The following is a 22,235-nucleotide window of genomic DNA, read 5'->3' on the forward strand; positions in this document are numbered from 1 at the left end:
CATAAATGTATTTTTCACTTCAGTTTTGGGGAAAATATTTAAATAAGCCTTTATGGGCTGCAAGCTGTGTGTTCACAAAATTGGTTAACACACACATGGTCATGCTTATGGGTGCAACGCACTTGAAATAGTTCATCACTTGCATGTACTTAAATGTTAATTTACACCTGTTAAACCCCTTGACCATGAGTGATTTTGCAGGTGCAAATCAATACTTGTCTGAGCACAGGTGTTAAATTATCGAAACCATGTGTGCAGGTGGATGTACCTGTGTGAGGAATTCTTTTGAGTGCATATATGGAGGCTGACAATTTACCCTTGCCTCCTCAATTCCTATGACATTGTAGCCCTCTAAAGTCTGAGAGCAAAATGTTCACATGTATTGATACAATCACATTGATGTAAATTCTGCATTAGTGTCTCACTGAATGTGGGAACAATGCTAGTGAATGACAGCTGGAACCAAAGGTGCATTTTTTAAATATAAGAACAAAAAGTTAAATTGGGCAAAAAGAAGAGAGCCAAATAACACTGACAGAAATGTATAGAGAGGACTCTTGATTGACTTCAAGTGATTTGGCCATGTTTTTTGCTGAGTTTGTTTCCTCTCTTATCGGTGATTCAGGAAATGAGCTGCAAGGATACAGATAGAACCTAGTACTACAGATAAGGAAGTGAAATGATTGAAATGCCTGGTGTAGTGTCAGATAAGATGAAATGCTTAGTTTATCTCACACAGAATTCTAGTAAGATCCAACAAGGCTTTGCTTAATTCAGTAAAAGGCTTCAGGCTACCTGGGTTACTGCCATACAGGCTAAAAAAAAATGGGAACTTTGTATCAGGAATCTTCACTGCACAGATCCCTTTGTTTGAGCATGGGAGGATTTTGTGTGTCTGATTACATAAAAAGATTTACGGTAAGGGACTTTTAAAAAACTTTAAATTTAGTTTTGAAATAACATTAGTCACCACAAGGTCTGTCATTTTCTTAAGTACTGTGTAGGTTTGATACTATCTTCCAAATACTGCAGTCCTTTCTTACGCAAAACTGTCACTGAAGTCAATGGGAGTAGTGCCTGATGTGAGGAAATAAACATTGTCTATTTTGCAAGGTTCTAAGTAACAAACATATTGACTAGTACTGAGCAGCCATAAAATTACATGGGTGTGAATTGTTTGCATTATTGCAGCTATTTGCTTTAGAATGGATGTTATAACTGTTTGAGATTTTAGAATAAAGAAATGGCTCATAAAAGCTAAACACTTCTGCAAAAAATTACACGAGCCTGATATAATCACTGTGAGGGAAAAGAAAAATTAATCACAGATTTGGTAAGCATCATGACAGAGCATTTTTTCTAAGTATTAGCTAAATACTCATTAAATCGAGACAATCTTGTCAGTAATAGTAAATGGACCTGCCCCCTTACTTCAGCTGAAATCAAAGAAGGGTTTTACCATGGACTTAAGAGCACAATCACGCTCTTATTGGGAAAAGAACAGGAGTACTTGTGGCACCTTAGAGATTAACAAATTTATTTGAGCATAAGCTTTCGTGAGCTCATATACATTTGTTAGTCTCTAAGGTGCCACAAGTACTCCTGTTCTTTTTGCGGATACAGACCAACACGGCTGCTACTCTGAAACCTGCTCTTATTGGGGTAATATTACAAACAGCCAAATTGTGTCTGCTTATTTGGCATGCTGCTAAAGGGACACAGTTAACTTGAACATTGCATACTGAATGTCTGCAAAATGTGTACCTCATGTTATCACTTATACTGTGATAACACCTAGACGCCCTAACTGAGATCAGAGTCTCATTGTGTTAGGTACTGTACAAACACTATGGCAAGAAACATGTCCTTCCCCAAATAACTTACAATCTATAGAGACAAGGGGAGACCCAGGGTAAGAGGAGAAGTGGGCACAGAGCAGTGAAATGATTTGCCAAGGTCACGCTGCAGGTTGGTGGTAGAACTGGAAGTAGACTCAGGTTTCCTGACTCCCAATCCAGTAACTTCTCCATTGGACTATGCTGCTTCTCAATCCTAGCTCGACAGTTACAAATAACACCTAGATTGTTATAGTGGAAGGAAATTAATGGGGAAACAATATTTTACTCTGGTTTTTGGTTTTTTTTACTTGACACATTTGACAGCACTTTCAATACAGTCAGTTTCACTGGTTTCAGAGTAGCAGCCGTGTTAGTCTATATCCGCAAAAAGAACAGGAGTCCTTGTGGCACCTTGGAGACTAACAAATTTATTTAAGCATGAGCTTTCACTATCTCCCTGCATAGTCAGTCAGTTTCTCCTTTGGTGAAAATATTGGATGGAAATAGAAAACTCATCTGTATATAGAGTATAGATTTTTAAGGAACTTTTTAAAAAGTTGCAGGACATATTATTTCCATGGGAGTCTAACAGAACCTAGAATTGTTTCTGGACATTCTTTCAGATGTCTGGAAGAAGTAATCCATTTATTTTGCCCGAATAGCTTCCTACGGAAGGCATTTTTAAAAATTTGCATTTATCTTATTTAACTATTTAAGCAGGTGCAGTGACATTTGAGAGACCCTAATCTAAGTACAGTAAATATTACACATAGCATAAATATGTTTAATATCAAAGGTCAAATCCTGACCCTATTGAAGTCAAAGGCAAAACTTCCATTAACTGTAATGGAGCCAAGATTTCATCTGAAGATTTTAAGGGAACCCACTGTGTGTAATGAATAGTGTAATGCTTTTAATGTAGCCAAAGCTATTGTGAAACATTTTTTATCATTGGATCACTTAATAATCAAAGACTGATCAAGGAGATTGGTTGCTCTTGATTGCTGTGGAATTCCTTGCCAAAGGATGTTGTGAAGGCCAAGACTAAAACAGGGTTTAAAAAAAGAACTAGATAAATTCATGGAGGATAAGTCCATCCATGACTATTAGCCAGGATGGGCAGGGATGGTGTCCCTGGCCTCCGTTTGCCAGAAGCTGGGAATGGGTGACAGGGGATGGATCACTTGATGATTACATGTTCTGTTCATTCCCTCTGGGGCACCTGGCATTGGCCACTGTCAGAAGCCAGGATACTGGGCTGGATGGACCTTCGGTCTGACCCACTATGGCCAGTCTTATGTTCTTATGCTAAAGGGCCAGCAGAGTTACACCAGTGTAACTGAAAGCAGAATTTGGACCTTTATTTTAATGACATATACCACCCAAATGCTTTTTCATGAGGAATGGCTAATGCTATCTTTAAGTTGCCTATGGTAAAATTTGAGATAATTTTCTGTTAATAGACTTGTTTTAATTTCTCTTTCAGTAAAATACATGTTGAACAATGACATTACATTAAACATGAAATGTAGCATGCGGTGTTTTTAAAATGACTTCTGTCAAAAAGCAATGCAATTAAATTAAGCCAGATTTCTGAGGAATTAATTTGTATGTTTCTGAAGTTAATACATAATGCAAAATATGTTAGTGAGGGCTGGTATAATCTAGGTTTTTATGCATTGAAGGAAATTGCACTTAGGGTTGTACTGAGTAAAAATTCAATTTCAGCGCTGCAGTTATGTGCTCTCCTGGGGATTTTGTGGCTTGGATTTTTGTTGCTTAGAGGTAGTGTGGTGTAATGGCTAGAGAACTGGATTGGGACTTAGGAGACCTGCTTTCTACCCCCAGCTGTGGCACTGGCCTGCTGGACCACCCTGAGCAAGTCACTTCACCCCTTCTGTGCCTTAGTTCTCCCATCTGTAGACCTGGGATAATGATACTGACCTCTGTGGTAAAATTCTTTGCATTCTGCAGATGAAAAAAGCTATAGAAGAGCTAGGTATTGTTGTTATTGGCTTTCATGAATCCTAAACTGAACCAAGAATCAAAATAACTTGATTTTCTTGTCCATGGAAGCGTTTGGCTACATCACTCAGGACCACTGGTAACCTAAAGTCATACGTCCCCTACATTCATCCATTTAAAATTTTTCACATCTGAATTCATGAGATGCTAGAGGAATCTCTGCATATGGGGGAAGGTTAACACAGCAAACCTAAAGAGGGTAATGCCAACCTCTGCCCTTGGATTTATGCACACAGGTCTTATTAAAGTGAATGAGATCTAATCTGAATGTAAAATTTGACCCATAGGCTGGATATTAATGCAAACCAGATCTTGGCTAATATGATACATGGTAGATTATAACTGTGTGTCTAATCCTGCACACACTGAAGCCAGTGCGGGTTTTGCAATTGACTTCAGTGGTTGCAGGATCAAGCTTACTGTTTGTGTCTACTTGTCAAGAGACTGTCTCTTTCTGGCTCAGTATGTTGTGATCTGCTGGGTTGCTGATGCTTAAATACGTGGACAGCTCAGATGACTGTTGTCCGAAGAAGTGAGCTGCAGCTCACGGAAGCTCATGCTAAAATAAATTTGTTAGTCTTTAAGGTGCCACAAGTACTCCTGTTCTTGTTGTGCACCAGAAACTCCACATGTGGTTGGAATGTGTTTACAAAGCACCTGCAAATTCAGGTTATTGCACATAGATATACAGTGAAAGGTGTTTTTATGTACAAGGTAATATGAGAACTCCAGGTTTCTAAACCACTAAACCAGCCACTAAACTCTCTCTTTATTAAGAGAGCTATTTTCAGAAGTTACGAGTACAAAGCCAGCCCCTGGGTGTGGCCATTACCACCAACCTTCTTGTGGTCTGTTAGGCCTCGTAGTCCTTCAAGTACGCAGGTCTTCAAGCCTATCTCCCACTTCTGTGTCATCACTGTTGGTGGGGGACTTGCTTCCACCATGTTGCTGTCTTTCTTCTGTTGGATGGTGTCATGCTGGGCCTCTCAGGGCTGGCCTTAGGGAAAATGGTGCCTTGGGAAAACTTGTATTTTGGCACCCCAGGCCCCCACTGCCTCCATGAGCTTCCCACCCACCCATCCATCGCCCCAGGCCCCTGCTGCCTCTCCAGGCTCTCCCCCATTTCCTCTAGCCCCCACTGCCTCCCTGGGCTTTCCCCCCACCATTCCTGCAGGCCCCTGCTGCCTCCCCGGGCTCCCCACCCTTCCCCCCATCGAACCCAGGTCCTGCTGCCTTCCTGGGCTGCCCCTCAATGCCCTTGGATTCCGCTGCCTCCCTGGGCTCCCTACTTGTCCTCCTATTGCCCCTGGTGCCTGCTGCGTCCCCAGGCTCTCCACCCCCTATCGCCCCTGGGCCCCACTGCCTCTCTTCTCTCCCCCCCCCCCATTGCCCCAAACTCTCTTCTGTGGCCTAGTACCCCAGACCTGCCCTGCTCCTTGCCTCTTGACCACAGCCCCTTCTTTACCACAGTGCCCTGGGTGGTCGCCCACCCATTAGGCAGGCACGGGGGCCTCTGCTTCAAACAAAATCCCATCTTGCACTCACAGCTCACCCCTCACCCAGTGAGGAGGGATGACCTCGTGTGGCATTTGTAAACTGGCCAGCCCAGGAGCATGAACTGTTGTACAGCCAGTAACACCCCATCCTATTAGGTGCTTTGTTGGGTTGCCTGGAGCCTCCCATTAGAGATGAAAAGGTACTGTAGCATTCTGATAGGCTCTATCTCCTATTCCATACAGCAGCCCGTGTGGTATTCTGGACGGTATGCACTGCTCATTGTATCTCCCCCGTCCCAGTGCCTTATCCTCACATCATAACCCTGGAGTGTCAGTAACATGCATGGGAATCACTGGGTGCACTCAGCCGTGGCTTGTTCATGATACTTTCTCATGGCTTGTGATCTGACTGCATCTCCACCTTGTGCTCACAAGTGAACTGATGGAATCGTTCCATGCTAAATAGCACATCCAGTTGCAACTTTTCTATCTGAGTGTATCCTCTTTCTGAATCGGTCAGGGCTCTCTATGCAAAGGCAATGGGCTGCTGGCTTTGCATCAGTATTGCTCCTAGGTCACCTCCTGAGGCATCATGTTGCAGCTCTGGATGCTCTATGGGGCTGTAGCATGTGAGGATTGAGGGATAGCTCAGATTGGGCATTGGCCTGCTAAAGCCAGGGTTATGAGTTCAATCCTTGAGGGGACCATTTAGGGATATGGGGCAAAAATCTGTTGGCTGATTTAATTGGGGAGTGGTCCTGCTTTGAGTAGGAGATTGAACTAGATAATTTCCTGAGGTCCCTTCCAAGCCTGATATTCTATGGTTGGTATCTCATTTATGATTTTCTTTGCTCTTTCAAATGCATGTTCTTGGGTCTCTGACCATTCCTGTGCTACATCGTTGTGTTAACAGTCTCAAGGGTTTAGAGGCTTCTGATAGGAGTGTGCAGAACCTGGAAAGATAGTTCTAATTTCAGTGGATGCCTTCTCTTCGCAGTCTTGCCAGGTTCTTCTTCAGTGGATCCACCAGAGCTAATAGAATTCTGCTTTGGCAGTCTCACAGGCTGCGCATGGGGGTCTATTTCCAACTTTGTCTTGACCTCTAAATGTCCATCTCCTTGAAATATCTTCTTACATTCTGTTAGAACGCTGCACAGGGCCCCTGTTGCCTGTTCTCCTTCCTCTCCCACACTGAGGGTATTCTGGTGTTGTACTGTGATCAAATCCATGGCTTGCACTGCCCTGCTGCCCAGCAGTAGGTGTTACTTCTGTGTGTTAACTACTATAAACTCCAAGTGATCATAGCTCTTGTTTCATGGGTTTCTTAACAATAGTCTGCATTTGCCAGCTGGCCTCAGAATGGTTTTATTGTCCATCACCATCAGTTTGTACATTTCTCTAATGTGTTTATCAGTGTTTCTAGGATTATATTGTGGCTGGCCCCACAACTCAGCTGGAATTGAATTGGTTATTGATCCAATAGCATAGTTGCAAATATGGCACTTGAATGGCTGGCAGCCTTCTTCTGCAGCGTGTTTATGTTTAAAGTCTTTGAATCTGCTAGAGTCACACTGCAGATATCCTTCTCTTCACTGGAAGTATCTACATCCTTCATTAGTGCATGTATTGTGGCTGTTTTCTTTCTGGGATGCCTGCAACACTTGAAAGTGATTCTGTTTTCCCCACCCCTTATACCATTGCTGGCATTTTCCTTTATGAGTTTCATGTTACTTTCCACAATACATGCATTCTCAGTCAGTCTGTCTCTGTCCTACTCCCTGAGTTCCCGTTCTTGTTCTGCACTAGTGGCCGTTGTTGTTTTCATACTTTCCCTGGACAGTTCAGCTGCCCTTGCTATTTGGAGGCATTTCTCTAAGGTTAGATCTGTGTGTCTCAATAATCTCTCCTGTAAACTGTGATCATATGTCCCACAAATAACCCTGTCTTTAATAGGGAATCTTTAACGTCTCCTAAGTTACATGTGGACACCAGAGTTCTCAGCTCTGTAATGTAAATATGCTTCTGCTTCTTGGTTTCAGGATAAAAAAAATCCAGTATCTCTCTGCAGTTTCACTCTGCCTGGGGTCACAGTACTCATCCATCTCTTTTATCAGCTGTTCCAGTGTTTCAGCCATTATTCCTGGAAATAGTGTCTCATTCACTTCTTATCCTCCCCTTGATCCCACTGAAATAGTAAAAAAGATTTTGCTTTCATGTTCTCCTTTTTATCCCCCATGGTCAGCTCTGGATGCAGATTCAGTTCTTGCTTCCACTGCTTTCTTGCATTTGCAAATATGTTATTTGGAAATCCAGCATTCCTGGTGGTCCTAGTCTCTCCATGCTGCCTGCTGGCTCTGTTTCTAGGTGCTGATATGTTTGCCTGTTAATTGTACGCTCTCCTGTGGTTCTTGCTAGACTGACCTCTGCCACCTTGTTTCATTTACTGCGTTCTGGGTAATAACTCCATGTTTCTAAAACTAAACTGGCTCTAGAGAACTGTTTACATAGATGCTGCAACTTCAGCTAGCATTCAAGCCATGTGAATATAGATTGATTTTGTGTACCTCCTCCAAACTCTTCCCTTCTGCAGCCTGTGCTCCTCCCTACAACTTCTATGCAGTAGCAGAAGGGACACAGAAAGCAGTAATGTCAACTCCACCCACACTAAGCACTAGCATGTGCTTGCAATGGAGCATGATTGCAAAAGAAGACACTATGATTTTGGGTTACATATATAGATAGGCTTCCTCTCCTCATGACGCTAATGAGACTGCACTTGCTTAACTCACATAAAAATAGACTAGCCCAAGTATCCAGGGGTGTATTAGAAGTTGGATTATGACAGCACGGTCTAGTGGGTTGAGTAATGGTTAGGAACCAGGAATTCATGCATGCTGATCCCAGCTCTGACAATGACTTTGAATATCCCTTCTGTGCCTACTCCTCCACCTGTAAAAAGAGGGATGTTAATGCTATCCAGTGTCAGAGGGAAGTTGTGCGGAGTGATTAGTGTGTACTCAGTGTTTTTAAAATGTAAAAGTCTGCACAAGCACGAAGAACTATTGTTGCTTAGGGTTTTCTGTTTTAACTGATAATATTTATTGTTTAACCTCCATGGGGTATTAACTTCAAATGGGAACGAGAAAAAGGATTATGATGCTCTGACACACATCACTGGAGCTCTAATTCAAACCAAATTCACAGCCAAAGGTTTTTAGCGCATCTGCTTTAATAAGCAACGCCATAGCATTGCCTTCCTGCTGTTGCTATAGCAAGGCTTGGAGGCTGGTATGTGTTTGTTTTCCTTAAACTACTCCAAAGATGACATCCTTTATTATGTTTTCTATGATTTTTTTCTTTTTGTTTTTACTTGCCTAAAAGTTTGTGAAATTAGCTCCAGAACTTTTCCCGGTTTCCAGTAATGGATACAGCATTTTGTATTTCAAAGATACAGTGCCAGGTTTTTTAACCTTCACTGGCAGTGGTGGCCACTGGCCTGAGGTTTTTTTCTCTTTGCTGGGGAGAAGCTTGCAAAATCCACCAGTATTAGACTCTTACTCTCAATCCTCTTTACAGAACTGCTTGTTACTCATCATGCACTATTGAGACTAAGCTTCAACTGAACTGATCAAGTATTCCTGTACTTGTGAATGACATCTGATCAAAATGCCACAGAGATCTAAATCAGCAAATGAATATGCCACAGAACACAAAGATTTCATTATAGAAAAGATGGCAAGTAAGAGACACTTCCTCTGCAATGTCAGTAGTATAGATATTCCGGTTATTAGTGAGAAGAGTAAAACTCATGCATGTCTTTATCAAAAACTCATCTTAAAATAAAAAAGCTGTTAACAAAAAATGATACTGCTATGTGTCGGATGGAAATGTGAGGAAGAGACAATCTGATACAAGTTCATTCAAGTTATGGTGCAGCTTGGAATTAATCTCTATATTCCAATGAGTCTATTGGTAAACTTTTCCAGAACCACGCACTGGCACTCCCAAGTCTAGTTCAATTATGAGAAATAATTATCTGAATATGTCCACCATTTTGTGGGTGATATTGAACACATTATTAACATAATGTGGTGTGGCGTCTGGCCTTGGAGTGGTTTGGTATTGGAGTTCATACCATGAATTTAAGGGTTACATTTTCAAAATTGGGCATTAACTTTGGAAACTTTGATTTTTGGTGCCCAACTTGAAACATGCATTGAGCCTGATTTGGAGGTCAGTTGGTGTGATTGGTGTTCATTATCTCTGAAAATCAGACCCTGTATGTCTCAAGTTAAGTACCCGGAATTCACGGACACTTCTGAAAATTAAACTTGCATCAAATTGTCCACCAAGCAGGTCATAAAGATTTCTCAGTAACTATTGGTGGAAGAGGATCTGATAGTGCTGTAGCAATTCCTTCTACCTTTATTGAAAAAACAAATGGGTGAGCAAGAAGAATCATCATGGAGGTAATATACTCCCACAGTAATGTGTTAACAGCTGTCTTGGCACAGATAAAGGCAGATGAGTTTGCTAAACATTGGAAAGTTATAACATTGCTACATTTTTTTTTCAGTGATTTTGCAAACTGTATCTAGACACTGTTGAGGGTTTTAAAAAATTAGTTGGTTCAAAGCATTGTGATTAAATGATCAATGTGATCACCATTATTGGAAATGACTGGAAATCGGCAAACGCTAGACAAGAGAATTTATGAAAAGAAAGATTTGATTTGCAGGTCACATTTTCAGGGGTTCAATGGGTGGTACATGTTTATGGGCACTGAGAGGGAAAGTTAATAGCAGAACATGAGGCAGGAAAAAGATGATCTTGGATGGATGTTGTAGTGGATCCTGGGATGATCAAAAGGACTATTTGGCCACAAACAGATTAACAGAAGATTGTTTAGAATGGGGTACTGTTGTTGCATACATCCTGTAATGGAGATGCCACATAAGAAGAAGATCCATGTCATTTGCTAGAAAACTTGCTTATTGCAGCATTAAATTCAAACACTTAAAAATAGCTTAATTTTAAAATTTCTGAATTCAAATGCTCATATAAGATGAAATGCAAATACCTTGTTGTTTTCTCCAGATAAGAAGATAGATAAAGCATGATACCAAATGCAACACAAAGCTGGTGATTTCCAGCCATTCAAATAGTGAACATGTTGCTGGCAATTTAGAGACCTTTCTCGGGGATCTGATCCAAAGCATGTTGGAGTTTGTGAGAGTCTTTGCATTAACTTCCATGGGTTTTGGAGCAAGACCCAGATATTTGAGTGCTATTTTACTCTGAAACGTGACCATCTAGAAATGACCCACCTTATCTTACTCAACAAACCTTCTCTCTGTGAGTATGCCAGGCCTGCAGTGACCAGCATTAGCTTTCACTGCTTTTTACTCCTGTTGGCCTTACTGCAGAGCCTACACAGAGTGAGTAGTATCATATTTCTTCTTGTGCATCATCATCTGCAGTGTTTAATGGCTTCCAATCAGTTACACCTGTGCAAACCCACAAAGACACAACAGGTCTTTGTAGCTGGCAGAATTCCAGTTAGTAGTGAGAAAGAAAAGAACCCAGATGCCCTCCCAAATCCCAGATTAAATTTGCATGGCTGGCAGTTAGATTAAGCACGTTTTTTTGTTTGTTTGTTTTTTTTTTACATAAACTGTAAACTGACCACATCTGATATGGAGTCACTGGAAAATAATAAATGCTGGAACCCAGCAGTGCCATTTTTACGTTCACTTTTCAGAGGAGATACACTTGAATGAAGATGTAACTGGAATGTGAAAACACAGGGGAACATAATGTGCCCAACTGAAGAAGAACATTACATACTGTCTTGAATTTTTTCAGTGAATATTAGTGCAGCTGTCTGGAAAAAAAATGAAAAGGCTGAAAATGAAAGATACATTAATCCTCCGGCTTGCTGTTGATATCGGACTCCTGTGTGAGAATAAGATCTAGGGCAAAGTCACACTTTGGGCCCACCCTCTACTCTGGGTTCCAGCCCAGGGCCCTGTGGATCACAGCTGTCTACAGTGTCTCCGGTAACAGCCGTGTGACAGCTACAACTCCCTGGGCCACCTCCCCACAGCATCTTCTTTGTCCTCACCGCAGGACCTACTTCCTGTTTTCCTCAGTCCTCCAGCAGCACGTCCTCTCACTCCAGCTCCTTACGTGCCTCTTCCTAATTGAAGGGAGGTCTTCCTTTTAACTAGGTGCCCTGATTATCCTGCCTGCCTTAATTGGTTCTAGTAGCTTCCTAATTGGCTCTAGGTGTCCTAATTAGCTGCTTCCCTTAATTGGTTCTAGCAGGTTCCTGATTGTTCTGGAATAGTCCCTGTTATCTTACCCAGGGGAAAGGGACCTGCTTAATCTGGGGCTAATGTATCTACCTTTCACCACTCTCCTGTTGCTATCTGTCATGACCCAGTCACAGTACCTAACTGAGCAAACACCTAATAGCATTACACTTCAGGTTCATCTGTTTGGAAAGGCATAACAATGGCCAGAGCTGACAAGAGGGTGTTTTGTAAGTTACTATATCAACTACAGAGTTTGCAAGATGGTTTTCAGAGGTTTAAAAAAAAAAGTTAACGTAAGAAAAAACATATCAAGAATGTCTAAGGAATCTTAAGATTTTTCTAATTTATTACAATAAATTAGATCTGTGAAGTATGTTGAAGTATACTTTACCTAATAACAAAAGCCAAATGTGCCTTTGCAACACCAGAGAAACAGAAACCTTGACCAGGAAACCAAACTTCAAATATTTAACACCACTGTAAAGTCTGTCTTACTATAAGGCACTGACACTTAAAAACTTTTATCAAGATCTTATTAGCTAAACTCCAAGTTTTTAAAACAGCTGCCTTAGACAAATCCTCAACATCAGATTTGGAAAAAAATTCACAAATGAAGAGGTTTGGAGGCGGAAACAAACTCTTAGGACAGGAAATGATGGTACAAAAATAGAGATGGCTAGAACACGTGGAGGAAAGACTCAAACAACCCAAGCTCTGGACTGGAATCCCAAGAGCAGGAGGAGATGAGGTAGACCGAGGACAACATGGAAATGCACCACAGAAACAGAACTGAAAGCTATTAAAATGACATAGGAAGAAACCAAGGCACTAAAGATGGGAGCCAGTGGTGAAGGTCTTGTGTACCATGTGGATTAAAGAGACATAAGTAGCGTAAGTCATACTTCACCTTATGTATAAGCACATTACAAAATACTTAAGTGTATCATACCAGGATGGCTCTGACAATTGGTAATGTCATAAAAACCCTTTTACTGCTAGGCTGTTGATTTAAATCCAGCCCATGACAGTAATGAGTTTAAAGTTAAAATCATCTGATGGCTGCTCATTGGTCTCTGTTGGGGCTGAATTTTTCCCTTGTCTACATATGACCTCTTTCATTCCCTATTGGGAGGCTTAGTTAGTGTATGGCCAAAGCCAAAATCTGATTTTTCCCCCCTAGAGAACAGTAATATCTTTGGTATCCTCAGACTTCAAGGTTTCTTTCGATTCTGGTTCTCCAGCATTGCGGTTGTTCTACCTGTCTGCCACTTCCAAGAAACTTCTTTTGGCTTGGAAATCTTCAGGAAGTACTGTAACGGTCTTTTCAGCCCCTCCAGCTTCTAATGGAGGGAGGGCAGTAGGCTACTCTGCAAAATCCTGGTGCTCATTTGTTACCATTCAGGAGAACCGTCATTAGAGGTCAATTGGGATAGCTGGTACAAGCAGGAAGTTAAATTCTGCTTCTGGGTTAAGGTGCAGGACACTAGCTGAGAAGTTTGGCTCACGGCTGACCATATACTTTGGCTTGCAGATAAGCAGAGAACAACAATACACATGTCCAGGACTCTTCACCATTGTTAATTATTGGTATGTCACTTTAAGATGAGTCACTTTTGGCGACGGGGGAGGGGAAAGGAGAGGAGGTTGTCATCATATAATGGTAATTTGTACGTGAAAAGTATTATTTCTATTCGTGGTAGACCCTGCCAATGCCAAAGTGAATTTTTAATTAACTATAACTTAGCCTTTGATGGTAATTACACTTTTTTTATGCTATCCAAAAATTGTCATATAATGCTTTACAATATGAAGTCCAGTGATTTAATTATATTTTAAAAAATGTGTTGAAGGGTTTTTGAATGTCTACACTAGTGAGCTTACAGTGGTACAGCTGTACCAATGCAGCTGCGCCGCTGTAAGATTGCTTGCGTAGCTGCTCTATGCTAGCGGGAGTGAGCTCTCCCGTTGACATGGCAAAACCACCTCCACAAATGGCAGTAGCTATGTCAGCGGGAGAAGCTCTCCCCCTGACATAGCACTGTGCACCTGGCACTTATGTCGGTGTAACTTATGTTGCTCGGGGTGGGGTGGGGGTGTTTTCACACCCCTGAGTGACATAAGTTATACCAACAAAAGTGGTAGTGTAGACATGGCCTTATTGGAAGTGAGTGTCTTCCTAGCTCAACTCAAGCAAAATGCAAAATTTAGTACTGAACCAAATTCCTGAATAAAAAATATGTGCTATTGTCATTCCAACTGAAATGAATGAAGGATTCCTACCAGTGTCTGAACATGTTATCCTTCCAAAGACAAAATAACCAGCCAAATCCGTTGGTCCAACTAATTTTCTTTTTTCATCAACTTTTAATTCAGTTTGTGCATATTATTATTTAAAAAATAATTCCCAGAACTGGATGCATTGTTACCTACTGGATCTACTGCACATATATAGCGCTTACATTGATTGACCCAGTTTAATTTAATAGCGCTGATGTGGCAGTCATTTGAAACTTCTCACTATAGGCTAGAAATTTGGGGACAAATTATGCTTTCCCTCCATGTCCTCCAACCCCCCCATCAGCAGAAGACCAGAATTTGGCTGGCTGCACATGGGCATCCAAGGGATTGGAGCTAAGTAGCATTATTGTTAGCTAAAAGGGCGTGTTTGGATGGGGCAAGACTGTGGCCATGTTTCACCCTTCTGTGCATGAGGCAGCATTGGCAGGGAGTGCGTGTTACGTGGAGCTAGACACCCTCTGTACTGTGCTGCTTTCTAGCACCCCGGATAGGATTAAGCTTTCTGGTAAATATAATGGGACAGATTCTGTGCCGTTCCACCTGAAGGCACAGCCCAGACGGAGAGGGATAAATGTCACTTTTTGCTATGGTTGAGCTGCCTGGATTCTGCCTCTGCTGGCCTGCGGTGGCTCTACGTATGTTGCCACCCCAAGCACGGCAGGCAGGCTGCCTTCGGCGGCTTGCCTGCGGGAGGTCCCCGGTCCCGCGGATTCGGCGGCACGCCTGCGGGAGGACCAGTGGACCCTCCGCAGGCATGCCGCCGAAGGCAACCTGCCTGCTGCCCTCGTGGCAAATGGCAGAGCGCCCCCCGTGGCTTGCCGCTCCAGGCACGCGCTTGGCGTGCTGGTGCCTGGAGCCGCCCCTGCTGCTGGTGGCCACTGAGGCCCACTCACCCTCTCTCACACCCCGCTGTAAGTTAAGTAGACCCCAGGAGTTCATCTAATTTACCAGCCTATCCTAGGCTGCCTATATTCTGCAGCTCAGAATCCCCTGTAGTGCTGAGTGTAATGGGCATGCACCTCCCTCCCCAGCCTGACAGGGGGGCAGCATAGGGCCACTTCCATTGGCCTTATACAAATCGGGAATTGGAATAGGCTCCACAGCCTGCTATTGCTAGAGACCTAGAGATTCTGTCCCCACTCCAGAGGCTCACAGGATCATACTTCTTTCACCTCATGCTTTTAAAATTTCCTGATATATATTTCCCTGATTTGTGATCATAAATTGTAATTGAAAACTGCCTTCTACTTACTCCCTGTAAGCAGCTGTTTTCTGGTAAACACAACAATAATCATTCATAAATAATGATGGGACATTACTAATATAGGTGTTTAGTTTGCCATGCCAAACCAAAGGAATTTCATTTGTGAAACATTCAAGTTAAGTTTAATAAGGGCCACATCTTCCACTGGGTAGAACTGCACCTCCAAACATAAATGCATGCAATTGTGCACCTGTGTTTGTATTTACATATTATCACAACTGCATGCACAATTACTGTGATAATGCAGTCATGGTAATTATGTGTATTTGTGCACAAAGGTAGGTATTTGACAGTATGTGCCTGTTTGCACCGAGACCTCCATTTTCAAGTATTTGTTGCTAACTGATTTAAATATACCAAAACAAAGGCATTTTGAACACTTTAGTGCATTTTTGTTTTCTTTTTCCATAACGGTGCAAAGTTAGGTGTTATTGGTAAAGAAATTCCTAGTAAAAACTACTGTTTGTACACTTATTGAATTTAATCTGGAAATATATTTTGCTGGAATGTTGGTGCTGCATGAATGTATTGAATTCAAGGCATCTAAAATATTTAACACATGGGCAGAGTTCCTGAGCTGAATGAGAGTTTTTATGTTCAAAATCTCATGTGTATTTAACTAAAATTGGGACTACCTGTTTTACTGAATTAATAAATGATTAGATTACTGAAATAGCATTTTATATTAGTTCCCAGTCATTTTAATTATTCAATCGGTGTTTTGGAACCTCCATAACTTTCTGAGCCACAATATGTATTTACTTCAGCCTGGAGCTAAATCATACTATCCAATGCATTGTTAACTTTGTCACCTCAGTTAAGGGTACTATAGCAACCCCTTATGTTGACAAATAAGGAAGCTTTTCTCCCTTCTGTATGTTTTATCTAGTTACGGTGAAAATGTGTCTGCTTGGAGTATGGTATTGGACTTAATTGCTTTTCTCTTGGATCTGTGAACAAAACATCTTTGTTCATTAATCATTATGCTCTGTTTCTGGTCTTTGGTTCATTTTCAAAAAAACAAATTAAAGACACTAAAATCAATATGACAGCATTTGTGTGTGGTGATTAATTTATGATTTGTGCTTTGATTTTCAGAGGCTCTGCTTCTTGAACAGCATGATTACACTAACAAATAGAATTGCAATTATTTTTGTTATGTAACTTCAGTTAATGGCATTGAGAGTTAATGGAGTGTGTACCTATAAATCCTATTTCTGATTTTTTTCCCTATAGAATAAAATTTTCTTGTAATATCACTAAATAATCATATAATGAGAATTTTTAGGTGCTTTATTGGGTATATTTTAAACAGCCATTTTCATTACTCTTGGAAACTGACCTGACCCATTTTGGGAGAAGAAGCTGTCACCTCATAAATATCTAAAATGTATTCAAAGTGTGACCTGGATTGGAAAGTAGGTGGCTCCAGAATCTAGCTCATTATTCACAGAAAAATGTAACATTCACTAGACTTCCAGTTTCCTCTGCCGTATTTCACTCCAATTGTTACCTTTATTTTAAATTGTAGGTGTCCTCTTGCAAGCGAGGCTTTGATGTCTCTAACTGGAGTCAGACGTGGTATAGTAAAGCATTGTGCTGTGCAAGTCTGTGTGCAGCTGAGCTAGACTTCAGTGCTTTTCTGATTCGGAGTGCCTCACAGTGTCAGAGACATTTGTCAAACTGGGAGGAGTTCATGCGATTCAAGGGAAATCTCTAGTAAAAGGCGAAAGATTTATACGAACTGAACTTGCCTTATTCCACATAATCCCAGACCACCGTGGAAAAACAATGGGGGAGTGGTTTGATCAGGAGTGGAAACAAAGGGTAAAATCCTGGCTCTACTGAAGTCAATGGTAAAACTTCCATAGACTTCAAAGGGGCAGGATTTCACACAAAGTCCTAGTGCAGTGTTCAATCCAGCCCAGGCTGGCTTGCAGAAAATCATTATGAAACAAGTTAGTGATCTCTGTGACTAGGACCTAGTGGACATCACGAACCCACCACATCAAATGGAATGACTTGTAGCCTTAGCAGACAGACCAAAGGATAATGGGCATAGAGACAAGTGTACTTTCTCACTCGGAGAGGTCAACCCCTCCAGAGCAAAGGTTGGGGCACGTTGTTAAGATGGTTGGGGTGGGGATGCTTCTGTTGTTATTGCCCCTACAGTATCTTTCCTGTAGGTAAATAGAGGACTTTACTTTCCAGAACTGACTCTCATGAAAAATTAAATTCACCTAAAATATTACTTCCCCCACACCCGGAAAAGTCAGATCAGATGTTGTGCTAAGCACTTCAAACCCCATTGATTTCAATGGGAGTTATGATGCGCTGTCATTTTTGGGGTCAGGCCCAAACACTAACTGGTGTGAAAGACCAGAACTTCTTTAACTCACTGTATATGGAGACAGGAAAGGTCACTCTGAGGGTATGGCTACACTTGCGAGTTGCAGCGCTGGTGGAGGCTTTCCAGCGCTGCAATTAGTAAGTGTCCACATCTGCAGGGCACATCCAGCGCTGCAACTCCCTGGCTGCAGCGCTGGCCGTACACCTGGCTCAGCATGGGGAATAAAGATTGCAGCGCTGGTGCTGCAGCACGGGTCATCAAGTGTGGCCACACACCAGCGCTGTTATTGGCCTGCAGGGTATTAGCAGATATCCCAGAATGCTTTTATAAATTACTCTCTTTGTTTTGTTGTGAACTCGGAGCTCCGTTGATCCCGGAGCTGCTTATCTACAAACACAGCTCCTGTTTGCTGTGATCAATCTGTGAACAATCAAATGAGATAATGAGGCAGGCAGGGAGTGAGTGTTTGCTTGACAGAAACAGGGCAGAGGGGAGAAAGGGATTCCGTTGGCTGCTGGCTGTTTGCAGTTAAGAGTTAAGGGTAAGGGATCGGGAACATGTTCTGATTTTTCAAGGCAGGAAGGTAACACACCGTGTTGGCTCCAAAAATCCTCTCTCTCTCTCTCTCTCACCCGCTCCCTGTCACACTACGCCCCGCCCCACCCCCCTCTTTTGAAAAGCACGTTGCTGCCACTTGAACGCTGGGATAGCTGCCCATAATGCATCACTCCCAACAGCGCTGCAAATGCTGCAAATGTGGCCACACACCAGCGCTGGTAGCTGTGAGTGTGGCCACACACCAGCGCTGGCCCTGCACAGCTGGACGACCAGCGCTGTAACTACCAGCGCTGCAGATTTGTAAGTGTAGCCATACCCTGAGACACTGAAGTGAGACTGAGGCGATTTGGATTTGGTTCATGCTTTTTCCACAGACTTCCTCTGTAACCTTAGACAAGTTGCTTATGCTCTCTGTGCCTCAGATCCTCATCTGTGACACTGGAATAACTGTAGTTCCATTTCTCACAGGGTTGCTGTGAGGATAAACTCATTGTTTGCGAGGTGCTCAGCACTGCCATGGTGGGGGCTAGTTATGAACCTAAACAGAGGTTTCTCTTCTCTCCAAAGAACAATTGTTGTCTTTGCGATGTCAGCACTCATGCACTTCAGAAACAAAAGTGTATCAATAGCAAATGCTTTATAAAGGACTCCAGACTAATTATTTTGCTGCCAGTTATGAAAGCAATTGTGACATGCCTCACTGTAGATTTTTTTTTACACTGTGCACTTTCATGGTACTGTAGAAAGAATTTAATTTTAGACGTTTCAGTTGACAGAGACATGCTGGTGCCAGATACGTATTTCAGATCATTGTCATTATTGTGCTCTATTTTTAAGTTCAAGTGCCAGCCAACCTAAAGAGCACAGCATGTGTCTGTGCTGGGTGTTATGCATGCATACTACCAGGCTGAAATCTTCCCAGCCTTAGCACGACACTGCTAAATTCACTTTTATACTTCTCTGCTGTGGCAAAAGAGAAACATTTTAAAGAGTATTTTTCAAAATCAGAAAACCAAGGCTTGGCATGAAATCCTTGCTCTTCTCCACACCCGGAGATATCTGCTATGGGCGTCGTCAATTGTTAAGATGCTTGCCTATCAACAGCCTCTCAAGAAAGAATTTTAAATGGTTTTGTGACGTCAACGGGGCCCAAGAAAAAACAGTCCATTGCCAAGTTAACTCCCTCATTGAAATCACACAGTAAGGAACAGATAACGCAAAAATGAAACCTTTTCACACAATGGCTGATCAATGACACGCTCCTGGCATCTCTAATAAGCCAAAGAATTTATCCTTGGTTGTAGGGTAAGGAAGTGACTAAGGAAGATGAGCTTTCAAAGAATCACCCTCTAATTTACACCCTTAATGAGGAGTCACCCAAATTGCACTGCCATTGACTCCTTGTCTGGGCAGAATGTCTGAGGGTAACATGGAGCATGGAAAGGTGCCTGGAAATGCAGTGGCTAGGTTGCAGCCTGCAAGAGGGAATAACTTAAGCATGATGGACAAAAAATTGAATCTTTTGAATGAAAAGGTAGATAAATTATTGAGTTTCCAAGAAGACTTGAATGGCAAGCTACAAAAGGTGAACCGAGGCATTGATGACATAGGAAAGAACATTGATAAGTTAACAGCATCCCAAGCATCCAGTGCTCAGACTGATACAACAAAAAGAGGCCTAAAACCTGGAGACAGTATTCACCCATCTGAGACCGAAAATGCGTGCTCAGAAATGTTGAAGCTGATGAGAGCTACACAGCAAGATGCCTTGAAGCACAGGGAGAGGCTGGATAAGATAGAAAAAATGGTTGATACTGTGGATAAAGTCATTACATTTGTGGGAGAGACATTCAAAAATTCTAAAGTAGTGGATTTCATTCTGAGAGGCATTGTACCCTGGAAGAAAGAGAATCTGGTTGAAATCCTAATGGAGGTTGGTTTTATTTTATTGTTCACAATCCTTTTCTTGTTAAGGAGAAGGGCTCCAGGCTTTCCTGTTAATTTCTTACATAATGCATGTGTGTGTTCAGGCTTTCCTCTCTCTGTGTTAGGCATAAGAATAAATGGTATAGTGCAGAAAACATGCTAGGAAGGTTTCAAATAGGTGTAAAGACTAGGTCTCTGCACTGAGGAGTTGACAGTTTAAGGGCCAAAATCTGTCCTCAGTTACACCCTGCCCAATGACGTTCAAGTTAGTTGCGGAATCCAGCCCTAGATGAAGAATAATAAATAGTTAATGTACTGTGAAGTGACCAAATGGGATTCTGTTTTCTGACTGATGATGACAATTTAGGCATCAGGGACCAAAATCTGCCCTCATTTATGTTCAGACAATTTCAGGGACTTCAGTGGAACCATGGACCTAATTCTTCCCAATTACATCTGTGCAACTCTATTGATTTCATCCAACCATCGGCTCCACAGGGCTCTGAGTGGAGGATGCTAACTCATAACCATTTCTTAATTATGAAGCATAATGAGCGGGAAATGGTTTGAGTGTCAGCAGGATATTTTGGAATTCATTGGTTTTCTTTTTTTTAAAAATGAACTGGCACCTATAATGAATATCTGCTGTTTCAATGTTGAGTCTTGTTTGTCATCAGTCATTACTATTTGTGTCCCATCATGAGAAACAAAGAATAAGCTGCACAATGAGATGTATGTGGGACCTGGTCTCATTCCAGCGGATCTCATAACATGGGGATGGTAAAAACATTATTGCATTAGGAATGACTTAACTTGCAATGGAATTATGTGAATACTCTGTGAATGCTCCTGGCTTTCTAAATATTTGTGCACAAATCAAAATAACTTGAAAAAAAAACAACAATTAAAATATATGGGTGGAATGTGAATTTGAGCTCTTACAAAAATGAGACTGTGATAGACCTCAGTATAGATCAAGAGGGTGTTGTGCAGATTTTCAGATCCAGTTCTAAGAGTCCATCTCTCTACAGAGATGCAGAACCACTACTCTTTCAGAGACTAACAACTGAACCAGATCATGAGGGGTTGTTTTTTTTGGTTAAATTTCTAGTGGAAACTGGTTGAGATCACTAAAAAATCCCGTCAGACAGTTATGTGGTGCCAGTACTTGCAGTCTGTTCCAACTGAAGTGTGCTACAATAGTAGGAGACATGAAAAAGGTGATCTAAAATTGATGATGTGCTTTAGGTTTAAAGATTACGAGCACCTGCAATGTGCTTGGCACTATGTAATACCTGGCGACAGCTAGGATCCTGCTTCATAGGGCTTACTCTCCAAATTGGACAGACAAATACATAGTACACTAGATGGCCAGGTAAAGAACAACTTCAAAATGGTAAACTAGTTTTTAAATGTCTTTCTTTGCTAGATTCACTGAAAGACTTATTGGAAGAAAGATGTTTTTAGGAGGCATTATAAAGGTAGGGTGGCCATGTAATGCACGAGAGAACTCATATGTGGTTATAGTACATTATAGGAAAGCAAATATGTGTTGGACAGATGGGCAACATTAATTAACCAGCAACATCCCTTTATTTATTTGTTTGCTGTATACATTGTAAGACTGGAGCATAAAGAACTGGAGCATAAAGAAGCATTTAAAACCCACAGTTGCAAATAAAAAGAACCTGTTACTTGCTTGTTTATGTTTCCTAGCCATCTTTTTATAATAGTGCACTGTATAACAGAGCAGTGGCTTTATCCAGCATTACTGTGTGTTCAGGACAGGTGTTGAAAACTTGGAGAGGGTTCAGAGAAGAGCCACAAGAACGTTTAAAGAATTAGAAAACTTGGCTTATAATGATAAATTCAATGAGCTCAACCTATTTAGCTTAACAAAGAGAAGGTTAAGGGGTGACCTGATTACAATGTATTACTATCTACATGGGGAACAAACATTTGATAACTGACGCTGCAATCTAGCAGAGAAAGGTATACCATGGCTGGAATTTGAAGCTAGACAAATTCAGACTGGAAATAAAGTGTAAATTTTTAACAGTGAGAGTAATTAACCATTGGAACAATATACCAGGAGGCATGGCGGATTCTCCATCACTGAAATTTTTTAAAATCAAGGTTGGATGTTTTTCTGAAAGATCTGTT

The 22,235-nt window shown here is 41.6% G+C and overlaps 1 protein-coding gene across 3 annotated transcripts in view; it reads left to right on the forward strand.

Moving 5' to 3' along the window:
* Positions 1-22,235, forward strand: part of MYLK3 (myosin light chain kinase 3) — a 64,231-nt gene that overhangs the window by 5,783 nt on the left and 36,213 nt on the right. Inside the window, exon 1 of one of the 3 annotated variants that reach the window (XM_039503551.1) lies at positions 360-918. The exons of 1 other annotated variant lie outside the window; for it this stretch is intronic. In XM_039503551.1, the coding sequence (XP_039359485.1) occupies positions 826-918 (93 nt within the window). In that variant the 5' untranslated portion in view covers positions 360-825. Of the gene's footprint in view, positions 1-359; positions 919-19,429; positions 20,080-22,235 lie in introns of those variants that run through there. One more of the 3 variants, XM_039503550.1, reaches the window with a different exon arrangement.

The sequence above is a fragment of the Mauremys reevesii genome, linkage group 16, assembly GCF_016161935.1.
Source record: "Mauremys reevesii isolate NIE-2019 linkage group 16, ASM1616193v1, whole genome shotgun sequence".
NCBI classification, from domain to species: domain Eukaryota; kingdom Metazoa; phylum Chordata; order Testudines; family Geoemydidae; genus Mauremys; species Mauremys reevesii.